The following is a 20,019-nucleotide window of genomic DNA, read 5'->3' as shown; positions in this document are numbered from 1 at the left end:
ATGCCTAGAATGTGATGTGTCTATTTGCACAAGACTGTCTTATCCTGTTTTGAGTGGTCAGGCATCTTATTTTTGTTCAGAACTGTATGGAGTTTTAGATAAATCTGCAAAAATGTGCTTTTCTGAAGTAAATTTTTTAAAAAACTCTTTGGTATTCTGGAGCAAACGTATTTATCAGTGTATGTAAGAACTAATTTGGTATTTTCACAATTACATTGTGTATGTTGTAGAGATTTCAGTGTTTGTTGATACAAAACATCTGCAGAAAAATTAAACTTGAATTGTTTCAAACAAATATGACCTTTTTTAAAAAAGGTAGGGAATCTCTTCTGAAACTACCTGCACAGTAGTAGCTTGAGAACTAGTTAAGCATAAACAGAATGGGCTCCCCACTGTGTTTGTCAATGAATTTTCATGTTTCAAGCAAATACAACCCTCATAAATTGTAATGGGCCCAATTCAGCTTGGCTCTAAGCTCACTGACTTCAGTGGAGCTGTAGCCACTTGCAGCACTGCAAGTTTGTACTGAGCTGAATCTTACACACTGTGAACACAGGGACTTGAAACTCTTGCACAAGGTGCAAAAGCTCCTCCCTCCTTTCCCCAGGTGAAGGAGAGAATGACCTCTAGAGGTCGTAACTGGCCATGGGGAAGTTTTCAGGCCTGAAAGAGGCCTGATTTGCTATTGCCCTTTCTATTACATGTCTGATTGGGATCACCTTGGCTGCTATCCAGAGGGGATAGACCGACTGCTTTCTCCTGTCTACTGCCCATCAGCCCAAGGAGCATGCCGATCTGTTTCTCCTGACCAGGGGCCGCACACTTTCAGCCCTCTGCAGAGAGCAGACTGGTGCACGCAGGAGAGAGACGGGGTCAGGCAGCCTGTGATGGGAACTCCAGGGTCAGGCTTGGGGTGTGGGACTGCTTGGTGCCTGCTGACCCTACATTTGTTGAACCTTTTGTATAAAATGAAATGAAAAATCAAAGAAACCATCCATTATACTGAAATAAATAAAATAGAAAAATTAGAATATAAAATTCAACAACATTTCAAATAAAGTGCCATGAACAATATAGTACATTAACTACATGTGCGGCAGTGTGAACTGCCACATGGTTGGGGAGGGAGAGTAAAAAAAAACCCCAAGCAGCTGACTCCAAGTAATCACTCATCTCAGAGACTGCTGAGAACAGGTGGTGTCGGGATCAAGATCAGCCAGGGAAGAGGCAGTAACACCCAAGATGCTTGGGAGGCAGGCTGAAGGAATGCCAAGGGGAAAAAACAGCCCCAGAAAGGGGTAGGGGGAAAGGCAATCACCTTGGGAAAAAGTTACTGAGTCTGGGGAGAGTTGGGCGTAGGTGGGGCCTGCGTCCCTAGGAAACTTGGAACTCACTAGAGAGGTCAGTGAACGTATGGGGAAACGGGACTAAAGACTCTGGGTGTAGAAGATTAACTAAATAATGATACTCCCCTTTATAAGTATTACTACAGTCTCTCTCTCTCTCTCTCACCACATACACCCCACGAGGCATGCTGCGGTGGAACAATTGCGAAAGCGACGTTTAGCTGATTGCCAATACTCATCTTCCCCAGTTCTAATTTCTTAACCATTAAATAAAAGATTTGGTCTTTGCTGATACCACAGCTATGGTATTTGTCTGTGATTTGCTTCTGTGTTAAAATGGGTCAGTGCTAAAATAACAGAGAAATTAACCATTTTTTAAATCTTACCTGGTGTCTTGCTTGCTGTTGAACAGAGAGAGAGATGAGGGCAGTTGGAAAGGATTGATTGTCTTGTTTGGGTAAAGTAGTACTTAACAGAGAATCAGATTGTGCTGAGTCCTAGGGCCTAAGCTTATGTTGTATTTTTTACAACATGCCATTAAACTGAAAAAGGAAAAAACCCAACAATGGGACTTAATGAGTGTCAATGAGTGATGCAGTTGGAAAATTACTAACTGCTACCCAAATGTCACCTCACTAGTTCCATTTTTAGCATTCTGTGTACCCAGCACTGATCTGGTAGTCCAGACATTTGGTAGTCTGCTTGTTATGCCTGTAATCTTCAGCAGTGGTATTCGAAGTACCCCCATACACTTAACTATTTCTGGTATATATAATTTTATTGATACAAAAGTTTTCACTTAAGCAAGATGCTCGCTACTTAGTTTACTTTTAACAAGCTGTGTATTGCTTTAAATTGCTGGCATGGGTAACGCAGATGCTTGTAGAACAGTACAGTGATGCTTGCTTTCAATGACCTTCATAGCACTGGAAAATCACTGTGATCATGCCTGGACTGTGCCAGAGCTATCACAGTTTTACCACAATCCCAAGTTTGAGGGTGACTGGATCTGGGATTTTGACTTGGCCAGTTATAGAGGTTGGCACTCAGTCTCTGAAGTTCTGATCTGGATCCAGATAAGCATGTCTCCAAAACGTGGAGCTGTCTCTACTAGGAATTAGAGGCAGTACCGGTAGTGATGCCAATAATTAAGGCTGCCCAAAGCTTTCCATTATAAGACCCTATTTTAGATGCTTATATAAATATATACTTATCTAGAAGAGGAACTAAGGTAAATTAATGTAAACAAAAATAAGTTAGTTGAGGTAGAAGCATATTCTTCAGTTCAAGACCTGCCTGGAGAAGGAAGGCTATCAAACTAATTCAGAGGAGAGAGAGAGAGCATTTTTAACTGCAGTCTGGGGCTGGACTATCAATTATATATACTCCCTACAGTCCACAACAGACTTTCCATTGATGTCAAAGGGAGGTTTGCACAAAGACCAAGGAGTGAATGCAGCCTTAATATAGTTATTAAACTTCATGTGTTGTTTATGTGGTACCTTACTATGTCACACTCAGTGAGAAAATACGGTGCCCTTTAGGCAGCTCGTTATCTGTCCATACTCACATACTATCCATGCCATAATAGTTCTGTTATTTCCCATTGGGGGAATAGATCACTCCCATCAGTTCTTTGTGCTGACTTTTCCAGCTTCTCTCTGGCATAATCTTTAACTCTACCTGTTTGGTACCTAAAATGGACTTCACTTTCCAAGACAGTCAACCTGGCACCTATATAAAAAATTACATCCCCTTAAATACATTTAATTTAAATACAGTTTATATATGTACGAGTACAGTATAATTCCAGTTATCTGAATTACCTTTATCTGAAAATTATCTGTCCCCCACATAGCCCTATGTTGGTTACTCACCTGCTACTAATTTCTTAACTAGCACGTTAGCCTTAATCGCTGGCTTTGTATTTGTATAGCGGTTCTGAGCAGTTACCTAATCTTGTTTCAGCAACAACAGCTTGGCAGGGTAATGTCAAAAAGAAAAAGATCTGTGTTTGGATCTAAAGCAGACCCCATAGATTCTCAAGAACTCTCTATTAAGCAACATCGGCATTACTCTCTTCATTCCCTGTATTTCTATACCAGTGAAACTGCAGCTCAAAATAGACCAAGCCTTGTGATAAATTGTATTTATCATGCCTAGTCCTCCATCTCTGCTAGGCCTACTACTAATGCTCTAAGCATTTTCAACCATCTGTCAACTCTATGAAGAAAATAGAAAAACAACTGTCATGATGTTTAATTTTCTGTCCCTCGACATTTGGTATTTCCCATCATATCTACATTCATCTGTGATGATCAGTCCTGGACCAAGACAGGTTTAAAGTCTAGTATCTCATGAGCGGTTAGGGCTAGGAATATTTAGAAAGTGAGAAACCTCTCCCCTTTCCACAAGTAGCTTTTGTTTTTAGCCATGGTAGAGCCCAAGTTAGCAGACCTCAAATGTGTCACTGGCCAGGGATTCACTATTGCCCTGGTTGGGCCAACTCAATTAAGTTCTGAAATATTGTTTTAGGTTTTTTTTAAAAGAGATTTCTATATTTCATCAGTTATTTCTCTTCCTTTGAGGTCTGGTGTTAAGCCAGGCTTTATGGAGAACTGGATATGAAAATAGTACCAATGTGTCTTAAATGAAAAAGAAAAGAAAAAAAAACCCTCTGTGATAATTTTGTTGTACAAACACCCAAATATACATACATCACATAGTAGCATGGTACAAAGATTTTACGGGCACATGTTTGAGATACTAATGAATTATTAAGGGTGTCTTTACCAGTCCTCAGTAAAGTGGCCATCAAAAACTTAGGTTTATACCCTGCCTTCCACATCATGTATGTAGTCTATACGGTATAGTACACAGACAAGTAGACACTTGCGGGCTGTACTAGCAAGTTAAAAGCTCTTTATGGCAACAGAAACATTCTGACATGCTACTTCATAGTATAATACACTTACATAGTGTTGCTCACATAATTGTTCTTTCTTTAATCAATGGCACTTTTAGTCAATTTACATTTGTTTTGAGATCTATAGCAAACAACAAATAAAAACAAAGACCTTTTTAATTTCACAGAGGTGTATTTATAAACAGTAGGATGCTGAATGGCAGAAGCATACCTTTGCAGCCATTAGCATTTCCTAAACCCTAGTTTCCATGAACCCAGATGATCTCTTGGTTCGTCATGATACCGTTTGGGCTCCTGCAACAGATTAAAATGCACTGTGTGCTACATCAAGTCTACAAAACAATGACTGTGGGTGATAATCCTGTTTAGTCAAATATATTACTCCTGTTGGAATTCTGGGCCAAAAAATTAAAAATTCTGCACACAATATTTTAAAATTCTGCATAGTTTATTTGTCAAAAATAACACAATATAATCACACCAGTTTTCATTGTTTTGGTCATTTAAATACCCCTCAGCAACTCTGTCTGTGCCAATACCGACGACAAAAAAGATGCAGGAATTTTTTTTGACAAATTCCTTACAAGACATATTAATACAGAGCTCTGAGTAATAATTAATTTAAACTACACTACGGAACTGTTGTCTGTGCCCCTCAGAAACAGTGCAAATGCTGAGGGAGTCAGGGAGGACCTGAAGGCGAGGGAAGTAATTGCTGGAAAGGAGCCTGGCTGTGAACTTGGAGAGTTGTTGGTGAGTGGGAAAAATATGAAACAATTTTTTTGTTGTTTGGGGTGGGGGGGAGTGTTCGGGAGCTTTGCCCAGACAGCTCCTGGCTCACCCCTAGCCGCGCCCATTCAGTCAGGCCCATCGGTCTCTGTCCTGATGTGTCCCTCCACCCTCACTCAGACACCCAATCCCCATGTGTCTGTGCCCCCACTCAGCCACCCCTCCATGTGGCCCTGCACACCTTCCCCCCCCATCCCCATGTGTCCCCCACCCTCCTGCATGCTGAACCCCCTCGGTCCCGGCCCTAGTCCGCTCTTGCAGGCCAGACCCACCCAGAGCCCTCACCCCCACTGCACCCCTGCCCCAGCCTTGACCCCCCCACACCCCAATGCCATGCCCCAGCCATGAGCTCATCCTGCACGCAAACTCCTTCCTGAAGCTCACACCCCCCAAACTGCCCCCAACTTGCTACCCTCTGAAGCCCTCATTTCTGGCCCTACCCTGGAGCCTGTACCCCATCCCACCCCCCCAACCTCTGGCTGTACCCCCCCCCACACCCCAAACTCCTGCCTCACCTCGGAGCCCCCTCCCACACTCCGAACCCCTCAGAGCCAGCGCCCTCACCCTAGCCCAGTGAAAATGAGCGTGTGAGGGTGAGTGACAGTGGGGGGGGGGAGAGCCTCAGTGTAGAGGCGGTTTGTGCAACTAGAAAGTTTGCGACCCTACTTCACCGCCCCCCCAATGGCCCTCAGCCTCCACACTCATTCAGCCCCTGCCACAAGCTGTTCTCCCCCACTACCACTTATGAACCCGTGTCTGTGACCCGACCCCCCCCGCAGCAGCCGCATGCTGTCTGAGGCCCTGTCTCCTGACCTGCACTAGGAAGAAGGCAGGTTCATTCTCTTCCCTATGCTGAGGCTGGCTGGGAGCAGCTGCTCTGCTCTAGTGCCAGAGTAACCCCTGGTGGGCAAAAGGTGGAACTGCAGCAACTTTCCAGCAGAAGTTATTTTGGGGTGGGGGGAAGCATGGCATGAGACATATGCGCTAATGCAGAATTCCCCCAGGTGTAATATATGAAGACATCTGTTAACAGCCAGAAGTGTCCACAGTCCCCCTGACTGCCATTCTCTCCCCTGGAGTATTTGCTTCTCACACAAGTGTTAATACAGCAAATAAAGTATTTTACAAGCACTGATGCTGGAGCTACATGGAGAAGAAATGCCGCTTGTAAAGGGCGGGAACATTTTTCCTAACTGAAGTGGCATAATGTCTTGCCCCTGAGACCAGTACCCTTTTCAGTAGCTGGGTTGCATGTAGGCAAACAAGAGACCAAGCAGCTCCTTAGAGCATTTGTTTGTGAGCACTTGACAGTATTATTGGGCAGGGTGCATGAACCAACTTCTGGTCTGGTACCTGACATCACCTGCCATTACTGCTCCAGCTTAAAACTTCATTAAATAGAAGTAAGAAAAAAACCAAACCTTCAGTAGCAGCACAAAGCTGCTCCATTGGCGAAGGGGCGTCCACATGTTCCAAGTGACTGGTGCTATGCGAACCACTCCTGGCAGAGGGGATTGGCTTGGGGCCAGGTGTGGGGTGACTAGCATGAGCCTTGTGCGCTAGCAATCCCCACCCGGCTGAACAGGGCCTAGCAGGAGCTCCAGCGCCACTGTAAGTTAAGCAACCCTTAGCCTGCTCCAAGTTATGGTGGGGGTAGAAGCCACCTTCCCTTCAGTCTCTCTCGAATGAGGCCCATGCTAAATGTTGCTGGGACACATACTCAGAAAGTAATCAAGCTATTCAAGGCATAGATGGAGCAAGCCGGGGTCCTAAAGAGTCCACAACACTTTACAATGAATGCATTTAAAAATAAATATATTCCAAACAGAAGAAGAAAAGAGTTTACAATGTTTTCGCTATGATTTTTCCCTTCTTGTTCCTCTGTGGGCTATTTTCCCAGTAGGAAGCTATCATAAATAATGTACAATGTAAACCTTAGCGTACATTTTGTGAGGGGTTTAAATTAAGGAGCCACATGATAAAGGCAATCAGCCACGTGAGCATGTGCAGCCCTGAGACACTGTTTCATTTCTTAAGTGCATGCAGGCACTTGGCCAAGAGTGCCCCAGTGGTCAAGGAATGCATATTCTGTTGTGTCGTATATATTAATTAATTACTGTGACAGCCCTGTGGTTGAAAAAGGAGTTGGTCATTCATGTTGTCCCTGCAGATCTTCTTGCCTGCAAATCTCCTTGCCGGTTAGGCGCGGAGATAATTACCATCTGCTTCAGAGCAAAAGAGAAGCTACAAAACTTAACACTGTCCTCTCCATCTTCCTAAATAATCTGATGCAAATGGTCTTGTGTTCATAACTGATAGATGTCAAAGTCAGCAGGTAGGCTCTGGACAGTTGGGGCAGGAAGTCCATTCCTAATACTGGCAAGGCAGGACACTACAGTGCAGCAACATTTCAGAGGAAGAGGTGGTTATTCAGAGGCAGTAATCACACAGGATTAAGTAAATACAGAGTGTGGATATTGGAACAAAATCGTCATCTGTTCCTGCTCATAGCAGCCTCTAGCAAGCAAGTGCTAGAAGTAATAATGGAGTAATTTAAAGAGGGCCATTAGCTTCCAGTTCAGGTGGTGGTGGAGCGATCATGGCCAAGGGACTGGAAATAGTGCCAAGAGCTGGAAACGGAGAAGATAAATGAGGTCAAGAACAAAGAGCGCAGGTGTGAGAGTTTGAGGAATCTTGCTATAGCCACACACGGTGGTCCCCATTACTCAAATCCCTTTGTGTTTCGCTTTCTCAGCATGCCTACTGCATCTGGATCATTGGCTTTTTGGCTTTTCAGTCCTGCATTTTCGTTGTCAGAATCCATGAAGAGATCATCTTTGGCTGTGTCTTCAGCCTCACTGCAGCTGTCAGCATGGAACCCAGCATTCTCTGCTATGACAGCAGGATCATCCTCTTCATAGTGGCAACAGTAGCACTTCTCAAAGTTATGGCTGTGATGGAGGACACCACCTTGGTCACTGAAGCTGATCTGCTGGTCCTTTTTCTGTCCCATATCATGGCTTTCACACTCTGTAGTGAGATCAGACAGTAAAGTTTCACTACACAAATAATCCTCATCTTCCATAACCTCCATTCTTTCAGCTATCTCTTCAGCAGAGGGCTCGTTCAGATCAGGGTAATCCACAAGGATTGTGTCCTGTCTATGCTTGAAGCAATCAGAATTGTCATAGACAGGATAGGTCTCTTCTGGATAACCTTAGGAACAAAAGTGACATGCACCTTAAAATATTAAATCCAATTTTAAAAGGAATAGACCATCCTGATACAAAACCCATGCTGACAAATCTGTTCAATCAATTTAGAGTTTATCATAAGAATGTTAAAGTCTTATGAGAGTAACACTTAGTGTTTACTCTGCTGAGGCTCCCTAAAGTAAAGCTAATTCAAATTAATACCATCCCAAACTTGTAGGGGATGGGGTGAAATCCTGGCCACTTTGAAATCAATAGCAAAACTCCCATTTTCAACAGATTTTTCAAAAGCACTCCACACCCACCATTGGGGCTAGAGTGAGAGCTATTGGAGCAGCTGGGTGATAATATTTTGAAAATCTGGCCATAGCTCTTTAAGTAAATACATTTCTGAATACCTCAGTGCCTCGCTAAGACATGTTTTGAAGACCTCAGATATAGAATTAAACAACGTCCTTTACAAAGCTGGATAACTAGATAAAACCAAGTGCTTTTGTTTATTTCATTTTTTAAAAAATGCATGAAGAAGGAGACTAAGAAAGCAGAGCTTGAGGCTACCATTTATGTTTTGAACGATTCTGAAAGCTTCCTAAAGGGCAAAAAAATTAAGGCTAACTGGGGTGGGGGGGGGAAGCCTTTAGAATTCAACACGTTAACACCACCAGCAGGATGTTTTAAAAACACAATCATAGAACACTTACAACAATGAGAAATCAAAATGAGTTTAAAAAGCAGAATTTTAGAAAGACAGAACTCCTGGAATTAACTTCTCCAATTACCTTTACAATATTAGAGCAAGCAAAGAAACAAAACCAAAATTAAGTAAATTTTAAGGCAAAATATATTGGTTCTTATTTCTGTGATATTATGCTGAAGAAAATAAAACCTGGCCAAATTAAGAAAAGCACAGAAATAAATCTATGTCAGCCAAGACAAAGTAGCAAACGGCGTGTACTCAAGCTCATCTGCCAATTCTGGCAGCAGATACTGTGTTATCCAGGCAACGTGAAATGCTGGATAGTTCAAAATCCATTTGCTCTAATATAATTGGAAAGTCTTGGAGGCCACCTTTCTGAAAAGAAATGAGGCAATTGTGGAGGAGTCTGTTTGCATCTGGGGGGAATATTCCAGTTCTGGCAAAACTACGTAGTGCAGATGACAGTAAAGAAGAAATAAAAGCCCACATTTACCTTCCCAATCCTCCATATAAGGAGCGTCTTCAGCTTCCTTCTCTGGGGAGATGCCATCTATGAGTTTACCTTCCTTCATGACCCTAGTGATCTCTCGGAGCTGCTGGAGTAATCTCTTTTCCTGGTCTGTTGTAACATTTTGGGCCCTGCTAGAAAACATCAAACACCACTCCTGAAGGAGTCTGGACGGCAATATCATCAGTATTTAATATGTGTGTACAATAGGATGGTCACAACAGGCAGGAGGACGCCATACGTAAACTAGAGTTATGAAGCTGCTTGGTTGGTGGAGAATGCAGCATGGTAACTCTATAGGCTTTTTTTAAAAGGATGAATGAGACTTGGCAGATCCTTGGTTGAGAAACGACAGGGAAATGCATGTCCTGTCATGTTGCTTCATTCAGGATCTACACTAAATCTTAAATGACATATGACACAGTGTGTGTAGCACCCAGGAAGACTCCTCACTGACAGTGTGGGCAGCTGCTCAAGAAGCTCTTTAATTGGTGCTTTGCCAATACTGGATTCTCATTGGCAAGTTAAAGTATTTTATTTGCAGCCTGGCAGCCGTCATTAAGTCAGTTGGCCAGCAACATAATGTCATCATCAAACAGCAGCGGCAGGATAGCTCCATGAGGCAGGAGGGAGAGATGAAAAATTAGGGTGTTTTTGAGTTTAACCTTAACAGGGGCACCTGGATTTGAATAGAGGTGAGAGAAATGAGGTTATTTTAGGATTAAGTCAAAAGTATAGTCTCTACAGGCATATCATTTCACAGCATTTATTGATATATTTTATTATCCAGTGAAAACAAGCTCTTTGCTATAACTGCTCATTGTACAGTAATCTCAGTCTGCTCAGGGGAAAAAAATATTCAGGCAGCAGGCTTTTCATATTTCCACCCATTGGCTGAAAACAAGTGATTCATTGTTTCTGTCGTCAGTTTCTCCCATGCTGATTAAATGCCATGAACAGAGAAGCACTTGGTCTGAGCAAACTATTTTTGTTACTGTCTTTCTAAAAACAGATAAACATACAACACAGCTGTGATTTTAAAATGATTGGCTTGCTTCTGATATAATTTACGCTGGTGTAAATCAGGAATCACTCCACTGTAGTCAATGGAGTTATACTAGCACAAAAGCAGTGTGAAATTAGAATTGTGCCTCTGGTAAAACTGTCCGAGTGGTTAGGGATTGTGGGCAGATGCGGTTCTCAGTTACACAGGTGTAAATCCAGAGTAAGCCCACTGATTTCATTTGAAGTACTCTGAATTTAAACTGTATGACTGTAACTCTGGCCTGGGCTACACTAGCACGGGGGGGTTCGAACTAAGATACGCAACTTATCGAAGTATCTTAGTTCGACTTACCTGGCCGTCCTCACGGCGGTAAGTCGACTGCCGCGGCTCTCCCGTCGACTCCGCTTACTTCTCCTGCTGAGGTGGAGTACGGGCGTCGATTAGCGGATCAATTTAGCGCGTCCAGACGAGACGTGATAAATCGATCCCCGATACATCGAACACTACCCGCCGATCCAGCGGGTAGTATAGATGTACCCTCAGGAACCCCTTTGTCCCAGCTAGGGTGCATAAGGGTACAGGGATCCTCTGGATCTGGGATCTACATTCTAGTTTGCCAAAGATATGTTATCTAGGTCTGAGAGTTAAGGAAAGTCACCCAAAGGTGAGCCTCACCCTCCTGTTAGGCAGTGAGGCAAGATGCTTATGCAAATTGAGTACTGTATGGTTCACAATGGATGCCCATTTACAGTCTGAGCAAAATGTTAATAGATTTGTGGGGGGGGAAAACAGGGTTTATCCTGTGTTGGAGCAAAGACAATGAACTATTGGAAGTACATCTGAGGTGCAAATGAACACCTGCTTGTCCTGCATCGGAGGAAACAAGTTGCCACAGGACTTGGCTTCATGAAAGAAGGCGCTCAGCTATCCTGGCTGAAAAACACTGTGAGAAAGAGTTCGGGGCCGGGGGGGAGGGGAAGCAGTACCTTATTCGCTAAGAGGGCATAGTGTGAGTTGAGTTTAGGCTGTAGAATATGTGATATGATTTTATTTGGTATGCAGTAGAACCGCAGTTATGAACACCAGAGTTATAAACCACACACCTCATTTGGAACCGGGAGTAGGCAATCAGGCAGCAGCAGAGACACTCCCCCCCACCCCAAAAGCAAATACAGAACAGTGATGTGTTAAATGTCAACTACTAAAAATAAAGGGAAAGTTTAAAAAAAGATTTGACATGGTAAGGAAACTGTTTCTGTACTTGTTTCATTTAAATTAAGATGGTTAAAAGCAGTCTTTTTCTTCTGCATAGTAGAGTTTCAAAGCTGCGTTAAGTCAATGTTTAGTAGTAAACTTATGAAAGAACAACCATAGGGTTTTGTTCAGAGTTTCAAACATTTCATGGCATGCATCTGACGAAGTGGGTATTACTCATGAAAGCTTATGCTCCAATTCATCTGTTAGTCTATAAGGTGCCACAGGACTCATTTGTCGCTTTTTACAGCTCCAGACTAACACGGCTACCCCTCTGACACTAAACGTTTCAGAGTTACGAACAACCTCCATTCCTGAGGTGCTCATAACTCTGAGGTTTTACTGCATAACCGTTCCCCCCAGTATTTCTATTTGCTATCATATGACTCTCTATTCTTTGTTAAATAAACTTACATTTGCTTTTTCAATAAACAAATCGAAACGCTGTGCATTAAGCTGTGGTGTACTGTTCCTCTGGGAGTGTCCAGTGGAACAGGGGCTGGCCACTGCAGCAGGATGCTGGACTCAGGGGTTGGCGTATGCACATGCTATATGCTCGCCTGCATATGGGACAGCAAGCCCGCATGGGCTAAGACGGGAGTGCTTGTGTTGCCTGTGGCTGGGAGAGTAGGGAGTTGACCGCTAGCAGGCATAGACAGGGCTCCCTCTCACTATGGGGGCAGATGGTAGCAAGGTGCCCCACAACCGTGGGTAGCATCGCAGTGACTGAGATCAAAATTTGGCCCTGTGAGTAACAAAAGATCTTATTTTTAAGTGTTCCTGTAAGATGAATATTAAACCTAACAGGGGGGTGCAGCTCCTGAAACAGCACACAATTGGGGATGCAGGGCTCTCTCTGCAGCTTCCTTGCTCTGCACACAACTTCCACTCTGGTATATCTGCTCTGGGAAAGATAAGAGCTGCAAACATCAATTGAGCGCTTCCAAATATGGGCCAAATGGATGCTTGACAACAGGCTATATTTCTTCTTCACTGTCCCCCACCTCGGGTACACACTCTTACTGGCAGAAGACACCTGTACGTCACTCAAATTCCTACTCTAGTTGAAATCCTCCGCACACTCTGACACTAGAAAACAGGTTGTTTACAGAGCTGATGGATTTTATGATCTTGCTACTTTCTCATTTTTACTTGGATTTTAGCAATGGAACTGGAACATTATTAGCTCCAGTTATGTTAACCAACAATGGGCAGTTCTGCCAGACAGTAGGGAACTTCCAAAGGGCAAATCTTTATGGACTTGGCAAGCCTTGTTTGATAAAATTATACCATCATGCTATAAATCACATAGGGCCAAATTCCACCTCTGGGTTCCACTGAACTCTGATGGCAGAATTCGCTCCATAAAATTGGTCTGGTTCTAAGATCACAAGTGATAAATATCTGAAGTGTGCAGCTGTGGGAATTTGAAGACACGTATTTGAGATGAATGTTATGTATCATACTATATGAAATGGGTTTTGTCAGTTGTCTACCCTGGGCTGTGGATGAAATAGAACTGCCAGCACAATTCCCCTTTTCCAGAGACAAAAAATATGTAAACTGAAGAAATATCACCTTGAGAGAGCAGCCAGGCACTGAGAGCCTACGTGAATCTGTGCTGCTGAGGCAGGGTCCTAGCACAAGGGAAAGTCTATTAAGAGGTGTTCAGCACTCTATACTACTTGTATCTGAAACTCCTGAGTAAGGTTCTACAGTGTGGCTTTAAATGTCTTGCTCAGACTGTGAAATTCACCATGATGCAGAGGGGCAGCACAAGTCCTTATGCACTATTTACATCTCACCAAAGCCCTCAAACTAGGACTTAAATGAAACTTAAATGTTGCATAAACTATGTGATGGTCTTCTGTACAGGGAGACTTTCACACAGGAGACACTGAATGCCTGGGCACTGCATAAGAGGAGGCGGCAGACTGTTTGCCCTGGCAGAAATGATCATTTCAGAGAGCGGCAGGTGTTTGTTCTTGCTGTGCATGCTTGTAGCTCCAAAAGAGCTATTACAATTTATCATGTCAATGAAGCACATGCTGCATTGTGGAATCCCAAAATACTCACTGGCAGGTACAGCAATGTTTTTATATACTTACACTGTGCTCATAACAGTTCCTAAGGAGCTATCATGATTGCTATGAAAATCTGTACTCTAACTTGGTGTCTCATACACTTCAATTTGGAGCTCTTGGCCTTCATCCTTTTAAAACAGCACCATTAAAACACAGCTATAGACAGAAGAGAGATTGTAAAAATGGCTCCATGGAGTTCTATATTTATTCCCTCTCAATTTCCACTGCACATTTGTTCAGTTTGTGGTAAAAAGATGGTTTTTCTAATTGCCATCTCTGTAAATGTGACTTTTTGTACCTTACAATGAAGTTGGGTCATTTTTACCTCCTACCTAATCATCAGAAATAAAGATTTTTGCGGCTGAACATTAGCTGACAATTTCATTGATGCACAAGCCAGAATAAAATCCAGCTCCTTAGTTGCATTGACTCTGCACTGTTGAAGAGAAAATTAGATGGTTCTTGTCAATAAACAGATAGGATTCAGAGAGCTGTGGAGCCTAAGTTTGAAAGCTGGGTTCTGAAATGAGAACCCAAATGTAGTGTTAGGGAAACTCAAGCCATCACTTAGCACAGGGGTAGGCAAAACGAGCTGATTTTCAGTGGCACTCACACTGCCCAGGTCCTGGCCACCAGTCCGGGGGGGCTCTGCATTTTAATTTAATTTTAAATTACGTTTCTTAAACATTTTAAAAACCGTATTTACTTTACATACAACAATAGTTTAGTTATATATTATAGACTTATAGAAGGAGCTCTTGTTAAAATGTATTACGGGCACACAAAACCTTAAATTAGAATGAATAAATGAAGACTCGGCACAGCACTTCTAAAAGGTTGCCAACCCCTGACTTAGAATATGTGTGTATCAAATAGATATTTGGGCATCTTGTGACTCCACTCAGGTGGGCCCTTAGTTGTTAGAGTCAGACATCCAGGTCTGAAAAGTGGAGCAGATATGCTGAATGACAAGATACCATTTTTTACATTCTCTTTGCTAACTATAATTAAACAAAAGAAGAAACAAAACTATCTATAAGACTAAAGCAAATTTAAATTGCAAAGCTATGTTAAATGAAAATACAGTTTCACTATGAAAACTAACTAGCAAATGCAGTTTCTTATCCTGCATAGCTGCTCCCTGTGTCAGTCAGACCTGTTTACTTCAGTGCAAAAGGAAGATTTTACTGTTTGCTATACTCATTCCTGCACAGCCACACTGCTTTAGGAAAGACAGATGGATTCTTTGCTGGTTTGTGCATCAACAGAATATTTAACTAAGTTCCAATTGTAGGGCCACCAGTTCAATGTATGCAGATTTTCCCCAGTTACACTTGTACAATCCCACTGAAACCAATAGGTTTGGGGGATATAACATGAGGCCAATGGGGCTGCACAGGGGGCAGCATTTGACCTTTAGAACCTTTCCTACTGGTAATGATGCAGTAGCCTGACAGACCCTAGCTTGACCTTCAGATCCCAGGCTGAGTTTGTGGGACGAGCACTTAGAAAAATATTTTTTAATTGTAACCTGAGCAAATTTGATATGAAAATCACTTTTCAGAGTTAAACTGCACTTTCAGTTCTTGCACAATATACTGCATGTGCTGCTAAACCTCTTGGTAAGGCACAACAGGGTAAGTTAATGAGTGTTTTAAACTGTCCTTTCTGAGAACTAAAGATAGATTCAAGGATACTTGTGTAGTATTTTTTGTGGATTAACATGTGCTGGTCATTTCGATACCAAATAACATCTCTTGAGTAGAAACTCTATGAATAAAACATCTCTTGAATAGAAATGTAGCAAAAAAATTATTTCAAGATATACTGTACATTGAACAGAATGATGAAACAGGAATATGGCATATGGTTTAAATATTTGTGGGAATGCATATGGAAAGATTTTGCACATATTGCAGCCATGTCCCCATATTAAAACATTCTAGTAAGAGCCTGGAAGAACATCAGATAATAGCCCTACACACCCAGAAATCTTTGTTTTCCATCATCAGAATCTCAGCAAAGGTCTGAGCAATCTAGATGAGTAGATTCCACAAGGAGATTTTGCAGTGGCCAGGAGGTCTATGCTAAGAAATGGAAACCAGCACATAAGCTAAATGTTAAGAAACCCCCGATCCTAACTGGATGCTATAATAAATAATAACAGCATGCCTGAATTCACAAACTGGGAAAGGATTACATTTGTTCAAGAGAGAAGACTGAGAATTTTGAGATTGTTTCAAAGCTTTATGATTCATGATGCCCTTAATCAGATGTGTCTATTGAGAGGTATATATTATGTAACTAATGCCATCTGTTTCTTGGTTTAGACATTGTTCTATTGCCATGTACTTGTGCCTCTTCCTTCCCAGATCTTTCTTTACCTCCCTCTCTGTTAATACTTATAAAAAAAATCCTTTTACTCCCTTAAAAGTCTTCAGTTTCTGTGAGTGAACAATCCCTGTACAGCCTGCACTGTCCATGATTTACTTTAACCTGCACTGTCCATGATTTACTTTAATCTTTACCTTATTTTTATGATCCTAGTTCTATTGTCCATTATTTTGTTTGTAGTAAATGGTTTGCTGGGTGTTCCCCCTCTTGTCTGAGCTAGCTCAAACATTCTGTCTTCTAGTTTACTGACCCAGTCACTTATCTTAGCACAAACCTTCCCTTTTCAGCCTGCTGACCTAGTTACCTCCCGAGTCCTGTCTTCCAAGAAATCAGGCCTCTCTCATGTTTAATTACTCACATCAAGCCAGACCTGCAAGAAGTATTGCACTTTACTGATCAACCCAGAGATTTGTGCAGATGGGACCTAGGGGACATCAATATTTGAATCCAGAAACAAATTTTACAAATCAACCCTATTTTTACAAAGGCCAAAACAAAAATTCCAGTTTCAAACCCCAGTTTAGGAGGTTTTCAAAATCTCAATCTGGTCTCCCATTGACTTCACTGGGCACTGGATCAAGCCCTTAAAAATAACATATAAACAATTAGAAACAAAATTAGAGCAGGGCTAAGATTTTTCATTCTGGATGTAAAGAGTAAACATTTCAAATCAAAAGGAAACGGGAGCAGTTTAAAAATGGCCCATACCATTTATTTGTCATTTTGTAAAATTTGTAACAAAATCTCGCTGTATTCAACTTTCACATTACAGCCAAATACAAATCATATTTCTTGGAGTGTTTTAAAATAATTCAGCTTTTTAAGGAAGAATATGCAATCATTATTTCAAAATAATTTTAAACAGTGCATATGTTAATAAGTTTTACACCAAATATTAGTGAGCAAATTATCAAAGAAAAAAACAAATTTAAAAATATGAATTTAGCAATTTTTTTTTTCATATTTACTAACCAAGTGGGTTTGCAAGTTAAAGTGGTGGAAATTGCTTACTGGAGCAGATTAATATGCAGCCTTGCCTCTAAGGAAACATTTTGCAGAGATTCAAAAAGGCATCTATGTAAAGTATAACCGCATTAGTGTTTTATAAAAAGATCCAGAACATTAGAAGCTAACAGAAAATGAAGTAGTCATCTTGGGTAAACTCATTGGCTCTTTTTGCTTTGCTTTGCTTTTGGGCCTAAGACATTTTTATGTTTAGATATGTCTGTCTTTGTCTTTCAAATTACATAGTACGTACAATGGGGCATGGGTGTCCCCCTTAAGGAAACTGACATTGCAAAAAATAATTGAATATAGAACTTGAAAAGAAAAAATGTGGAAAAAAACTAGAGCAAAATACTGTGTCAACATTATGAAGTAGAAACATAATTACTATTTTAACATATACAAGAGATTTACATTTTGATAAAAAGATTTTCTTCCAAGAGAAAGTTTAATTTATCTACCCTAAACAGAAAGGAGTTCTTCTTTAAATTCCTGTAATATAAAACATACCTGTCACAATTAGGTCCTACTCTATTGATTAATTTTTCCATAGCCTCCTCAGTCTCTCTCAGCTTTTCTTGTAGTTGCGTGAGCTCATAGTCAGCTGAAAAACAAACACAATCATTAGCAGCTCTGAAAACGTATTCCTCTAGTAGTATTACTGACTGGTTGTCTCAGCAAACACAGTATTAAGCCAAAACTGGTTCTGAAGGATCTAAGAAGAGCAGATGGAAGCTCAGCCGCCATAGAATTATTGGAAACATTCGCTTTCATTTCTCAGGCATAACAAAAGGAGTGCAGAGAGGTTCCCAAAGGCACAGAGATGCACAGAAAGCACTTCTCAGAATGGCTAACAAGCAACCACTTGATATGCAGATTGAAATGATCTGACAGAAAAAAGCCACCTAATCTGATGCTCTAAAGGAAATTTAGTGATATGCTGCTGTATTGTAAAATCAACAGTTCTCATGGAATGTACCTCTTAAATGCCTGTGAATAAAGATTCAAAGCCACTCAAGTTAGTATATTTTCTGCTGTCAGATAATGTCTGGCTCTTCATGGTGTGCAACGATATGGGGAGCCAGCTCAAGGAACTTGCACCTATGCACATGAGGCAGCCACAATCTGGGTGGGGGGTTTAGCCATGGCTCCAACCTCCTGGCTAGCATTACTAACCCGTCAAAGGTGTAGGCTGGACCCCTTCTAAGGATGGTGGAGCTGTTAGTGCAGCATACACTTCCCTAGTGCCCATAAGAGAATGGAGTGATGGAGGGGAGGAAACATTCAGATGCCAAATACAGAAACTAATCGTGCCTGTACGGTACAGCCCTGCCTGGGAAGCAACTTGCTGTCTCTGAACTTCCTCGTCCTTCCCCCCACAACCCCAGTGCACTAGCCAACTAGCTCTGTTAATTGGCATGTGTGCAGGAGGAAGAGAAGTGCACCATATGCTCTCAGGCAGCAAGAAGGAAGCCGTTTATCCATTTATCATATGTATTATTGTAACGCCTAGAGGGCCCAATGAAGCTTGGGTCCCCTGTACTATATACTGCACAAACGTGCAATGAGAAACTGTCCCTTCTTCAAAGCGTTTACAGTCAGGGCCCAAATTCTGCAAAGACCCTGATGCCACAAAGCATCTGCTGAATTTTATGCACTGTGAGTTTTCAGGGTGGGAAGGTGAACAAAGGCAGAGACAGGTAAAGTGAGATCCCAGGGTCACAGAGCAGGTTAATGGTAGAGCAAGGATTCAGGTCTCTTGAATCCCAGTCCAATGATCTATCCACTGTGCTGCCTCCCCTCTGACTAGTGATAGATTCTTTAATAGGGTGCCCAGGTGCCTGGTTTTCGACCAAAGGGGACCTGACAGTGTCCAGCCTGTACTACTGACTGGACAACTAAAGTCCTGTTACTGAGGGCGGGGGAGGTGGGGAGGTGCCAGGTCATCACCTGCGCCAGCCCCTACTCAGATGGGGTCGCCTCCTACCTGTGTTGGGTGGCTGCAGCTCCCAGCCCTGGCTCCGCAGGTGAGTCCCTCCCAACCCAGTGGGGGTGGGGAGGATGGAAGAGGAGCAAAGCGGGGAGGCGGCTCAGGGAAAGAGGTGGGGCCGGAATACAGATGGTAGAAAACAGAGTCAACCGATATTATTTATCACTAATTTCTGTGATTCTATAAAACATCATGATGTACATTTATGTCATGATTATCACAACAATATTACCTGAACCCTGTGATAACATTGTCTTTTTAATACCCTATCAAGTATTTGTGTTTTCTATGAGAATCTAGCCAACTAAATAAAATACATTTAAATGTTATTACAAACAACTGCTCATCTGAGCTTTAAAACTAATGTATTAAATTATCCAACAAACGTGTATATTTAGAAATAGGCAGATTTGTTATTTCATTGGTATTGTGACCATCCAACTTGGGGGAAAAGAAACAGTAACAGCTGGGTGGAGAGTGGGGAGGAAGCTGGCTGCTTCCTTTAACAACACATATCAAATGTTTCAGCAATTTAAACACTATGACAATGGGAAGAGAATGTAACAGACAGCCTGGTAACTGCCCAGAACATACACATCAAGAAAAGGCATTTAGCTGTGAGAACATTGCTTCTCAGCTTTTAGAATTATCCTAGATTGAAAGCTCTTTTTGGAAAGCTCATCATTATTATTATTAATATTAATATTTGGCCTTTTAGCACTTCGGTCTGATCTAAAACTCAACGAAGTCAGCGAAAACTCTCATTGCTTTGGATCAGGCCCATACTCAGTAGTCAATGTTTGTTCAG

At 41.9% G+C, this 20,019-nt stretch overlaps 1 protein-coding gene and 1 long non-coding RNA gene across 4 annotated transcripts in view; both read right to left on the bottom strand.

Moving 5' to 3' along the window:
* Positions 1–872: 872 nt before the first annotated feature.
* On the bottom strand, positions 873–5,212 carry LOC123370141. The gene is made up of 3 exons (XR_006579289.1): positions 4,484–5,212; positions 2,917–3,080; positions 873–956 (listed from the first exon to the last, which is right to left on the bottom strand). It is a non-coding gene; the product is annotated as an uncharacterized LOC123370141 (long non-coding RNA).
* A 444-nt stretch (positions 5,213–5,656) lies between these two features.
* The window catches only part of RIC3 (RIC3 acetylcholine receptor chaperone), a 31,914-nt gene continuing 17,551 nt past the window's right edge, over positions 5,657–20,019 (bottom strand). The window contains exons 4-6 of one of the 3 annotated variants that reach the window (XM_045016942.1): positions 17,732–17,825; positions 9,464–9,612; positions 5,657–8,277 (exon numbers count right to left, since the gene is read on the bottom strand). In XM_045016942.1, the coding sequence (XP_044872877.1) occupies positions 7,784–8,277; positions 9,464–9,612; positions 17,732–17,825 (737 nt within the window). In that variant the 3' untranslated portion in view covers positions 5,657–7,783. The remainder of the gene's footprint in view (positions 8,278–9,463; positions 9,613–17,731; positions 17,826–20,019) is intronic. The other 2 variants (XM_045016944.1, XM_045016943.1) reach the window with 2 other exon arrangements.

The sequence above is a fragment of the Mauremys mutica genome, chromosome 4, assembly GCF_020497125.1.
Source record: "Mauremys mutica isolate MM-2020 ecotype Southern chromosome 4, ASM2049712v1, whole genome shotgun sequence".
In the NCBI taxonomy this organism is placed as follows: Eukaryota; Metazoa; Chordata; order Testudines; family Geoemydidae; genus Mauremys; species Mauremys mutica.
The sequence above is the reverse complement of the archived record's forward strand: the minus strand, read 5'-3'. Positions and strand labels throughout refer to the sequence as shown.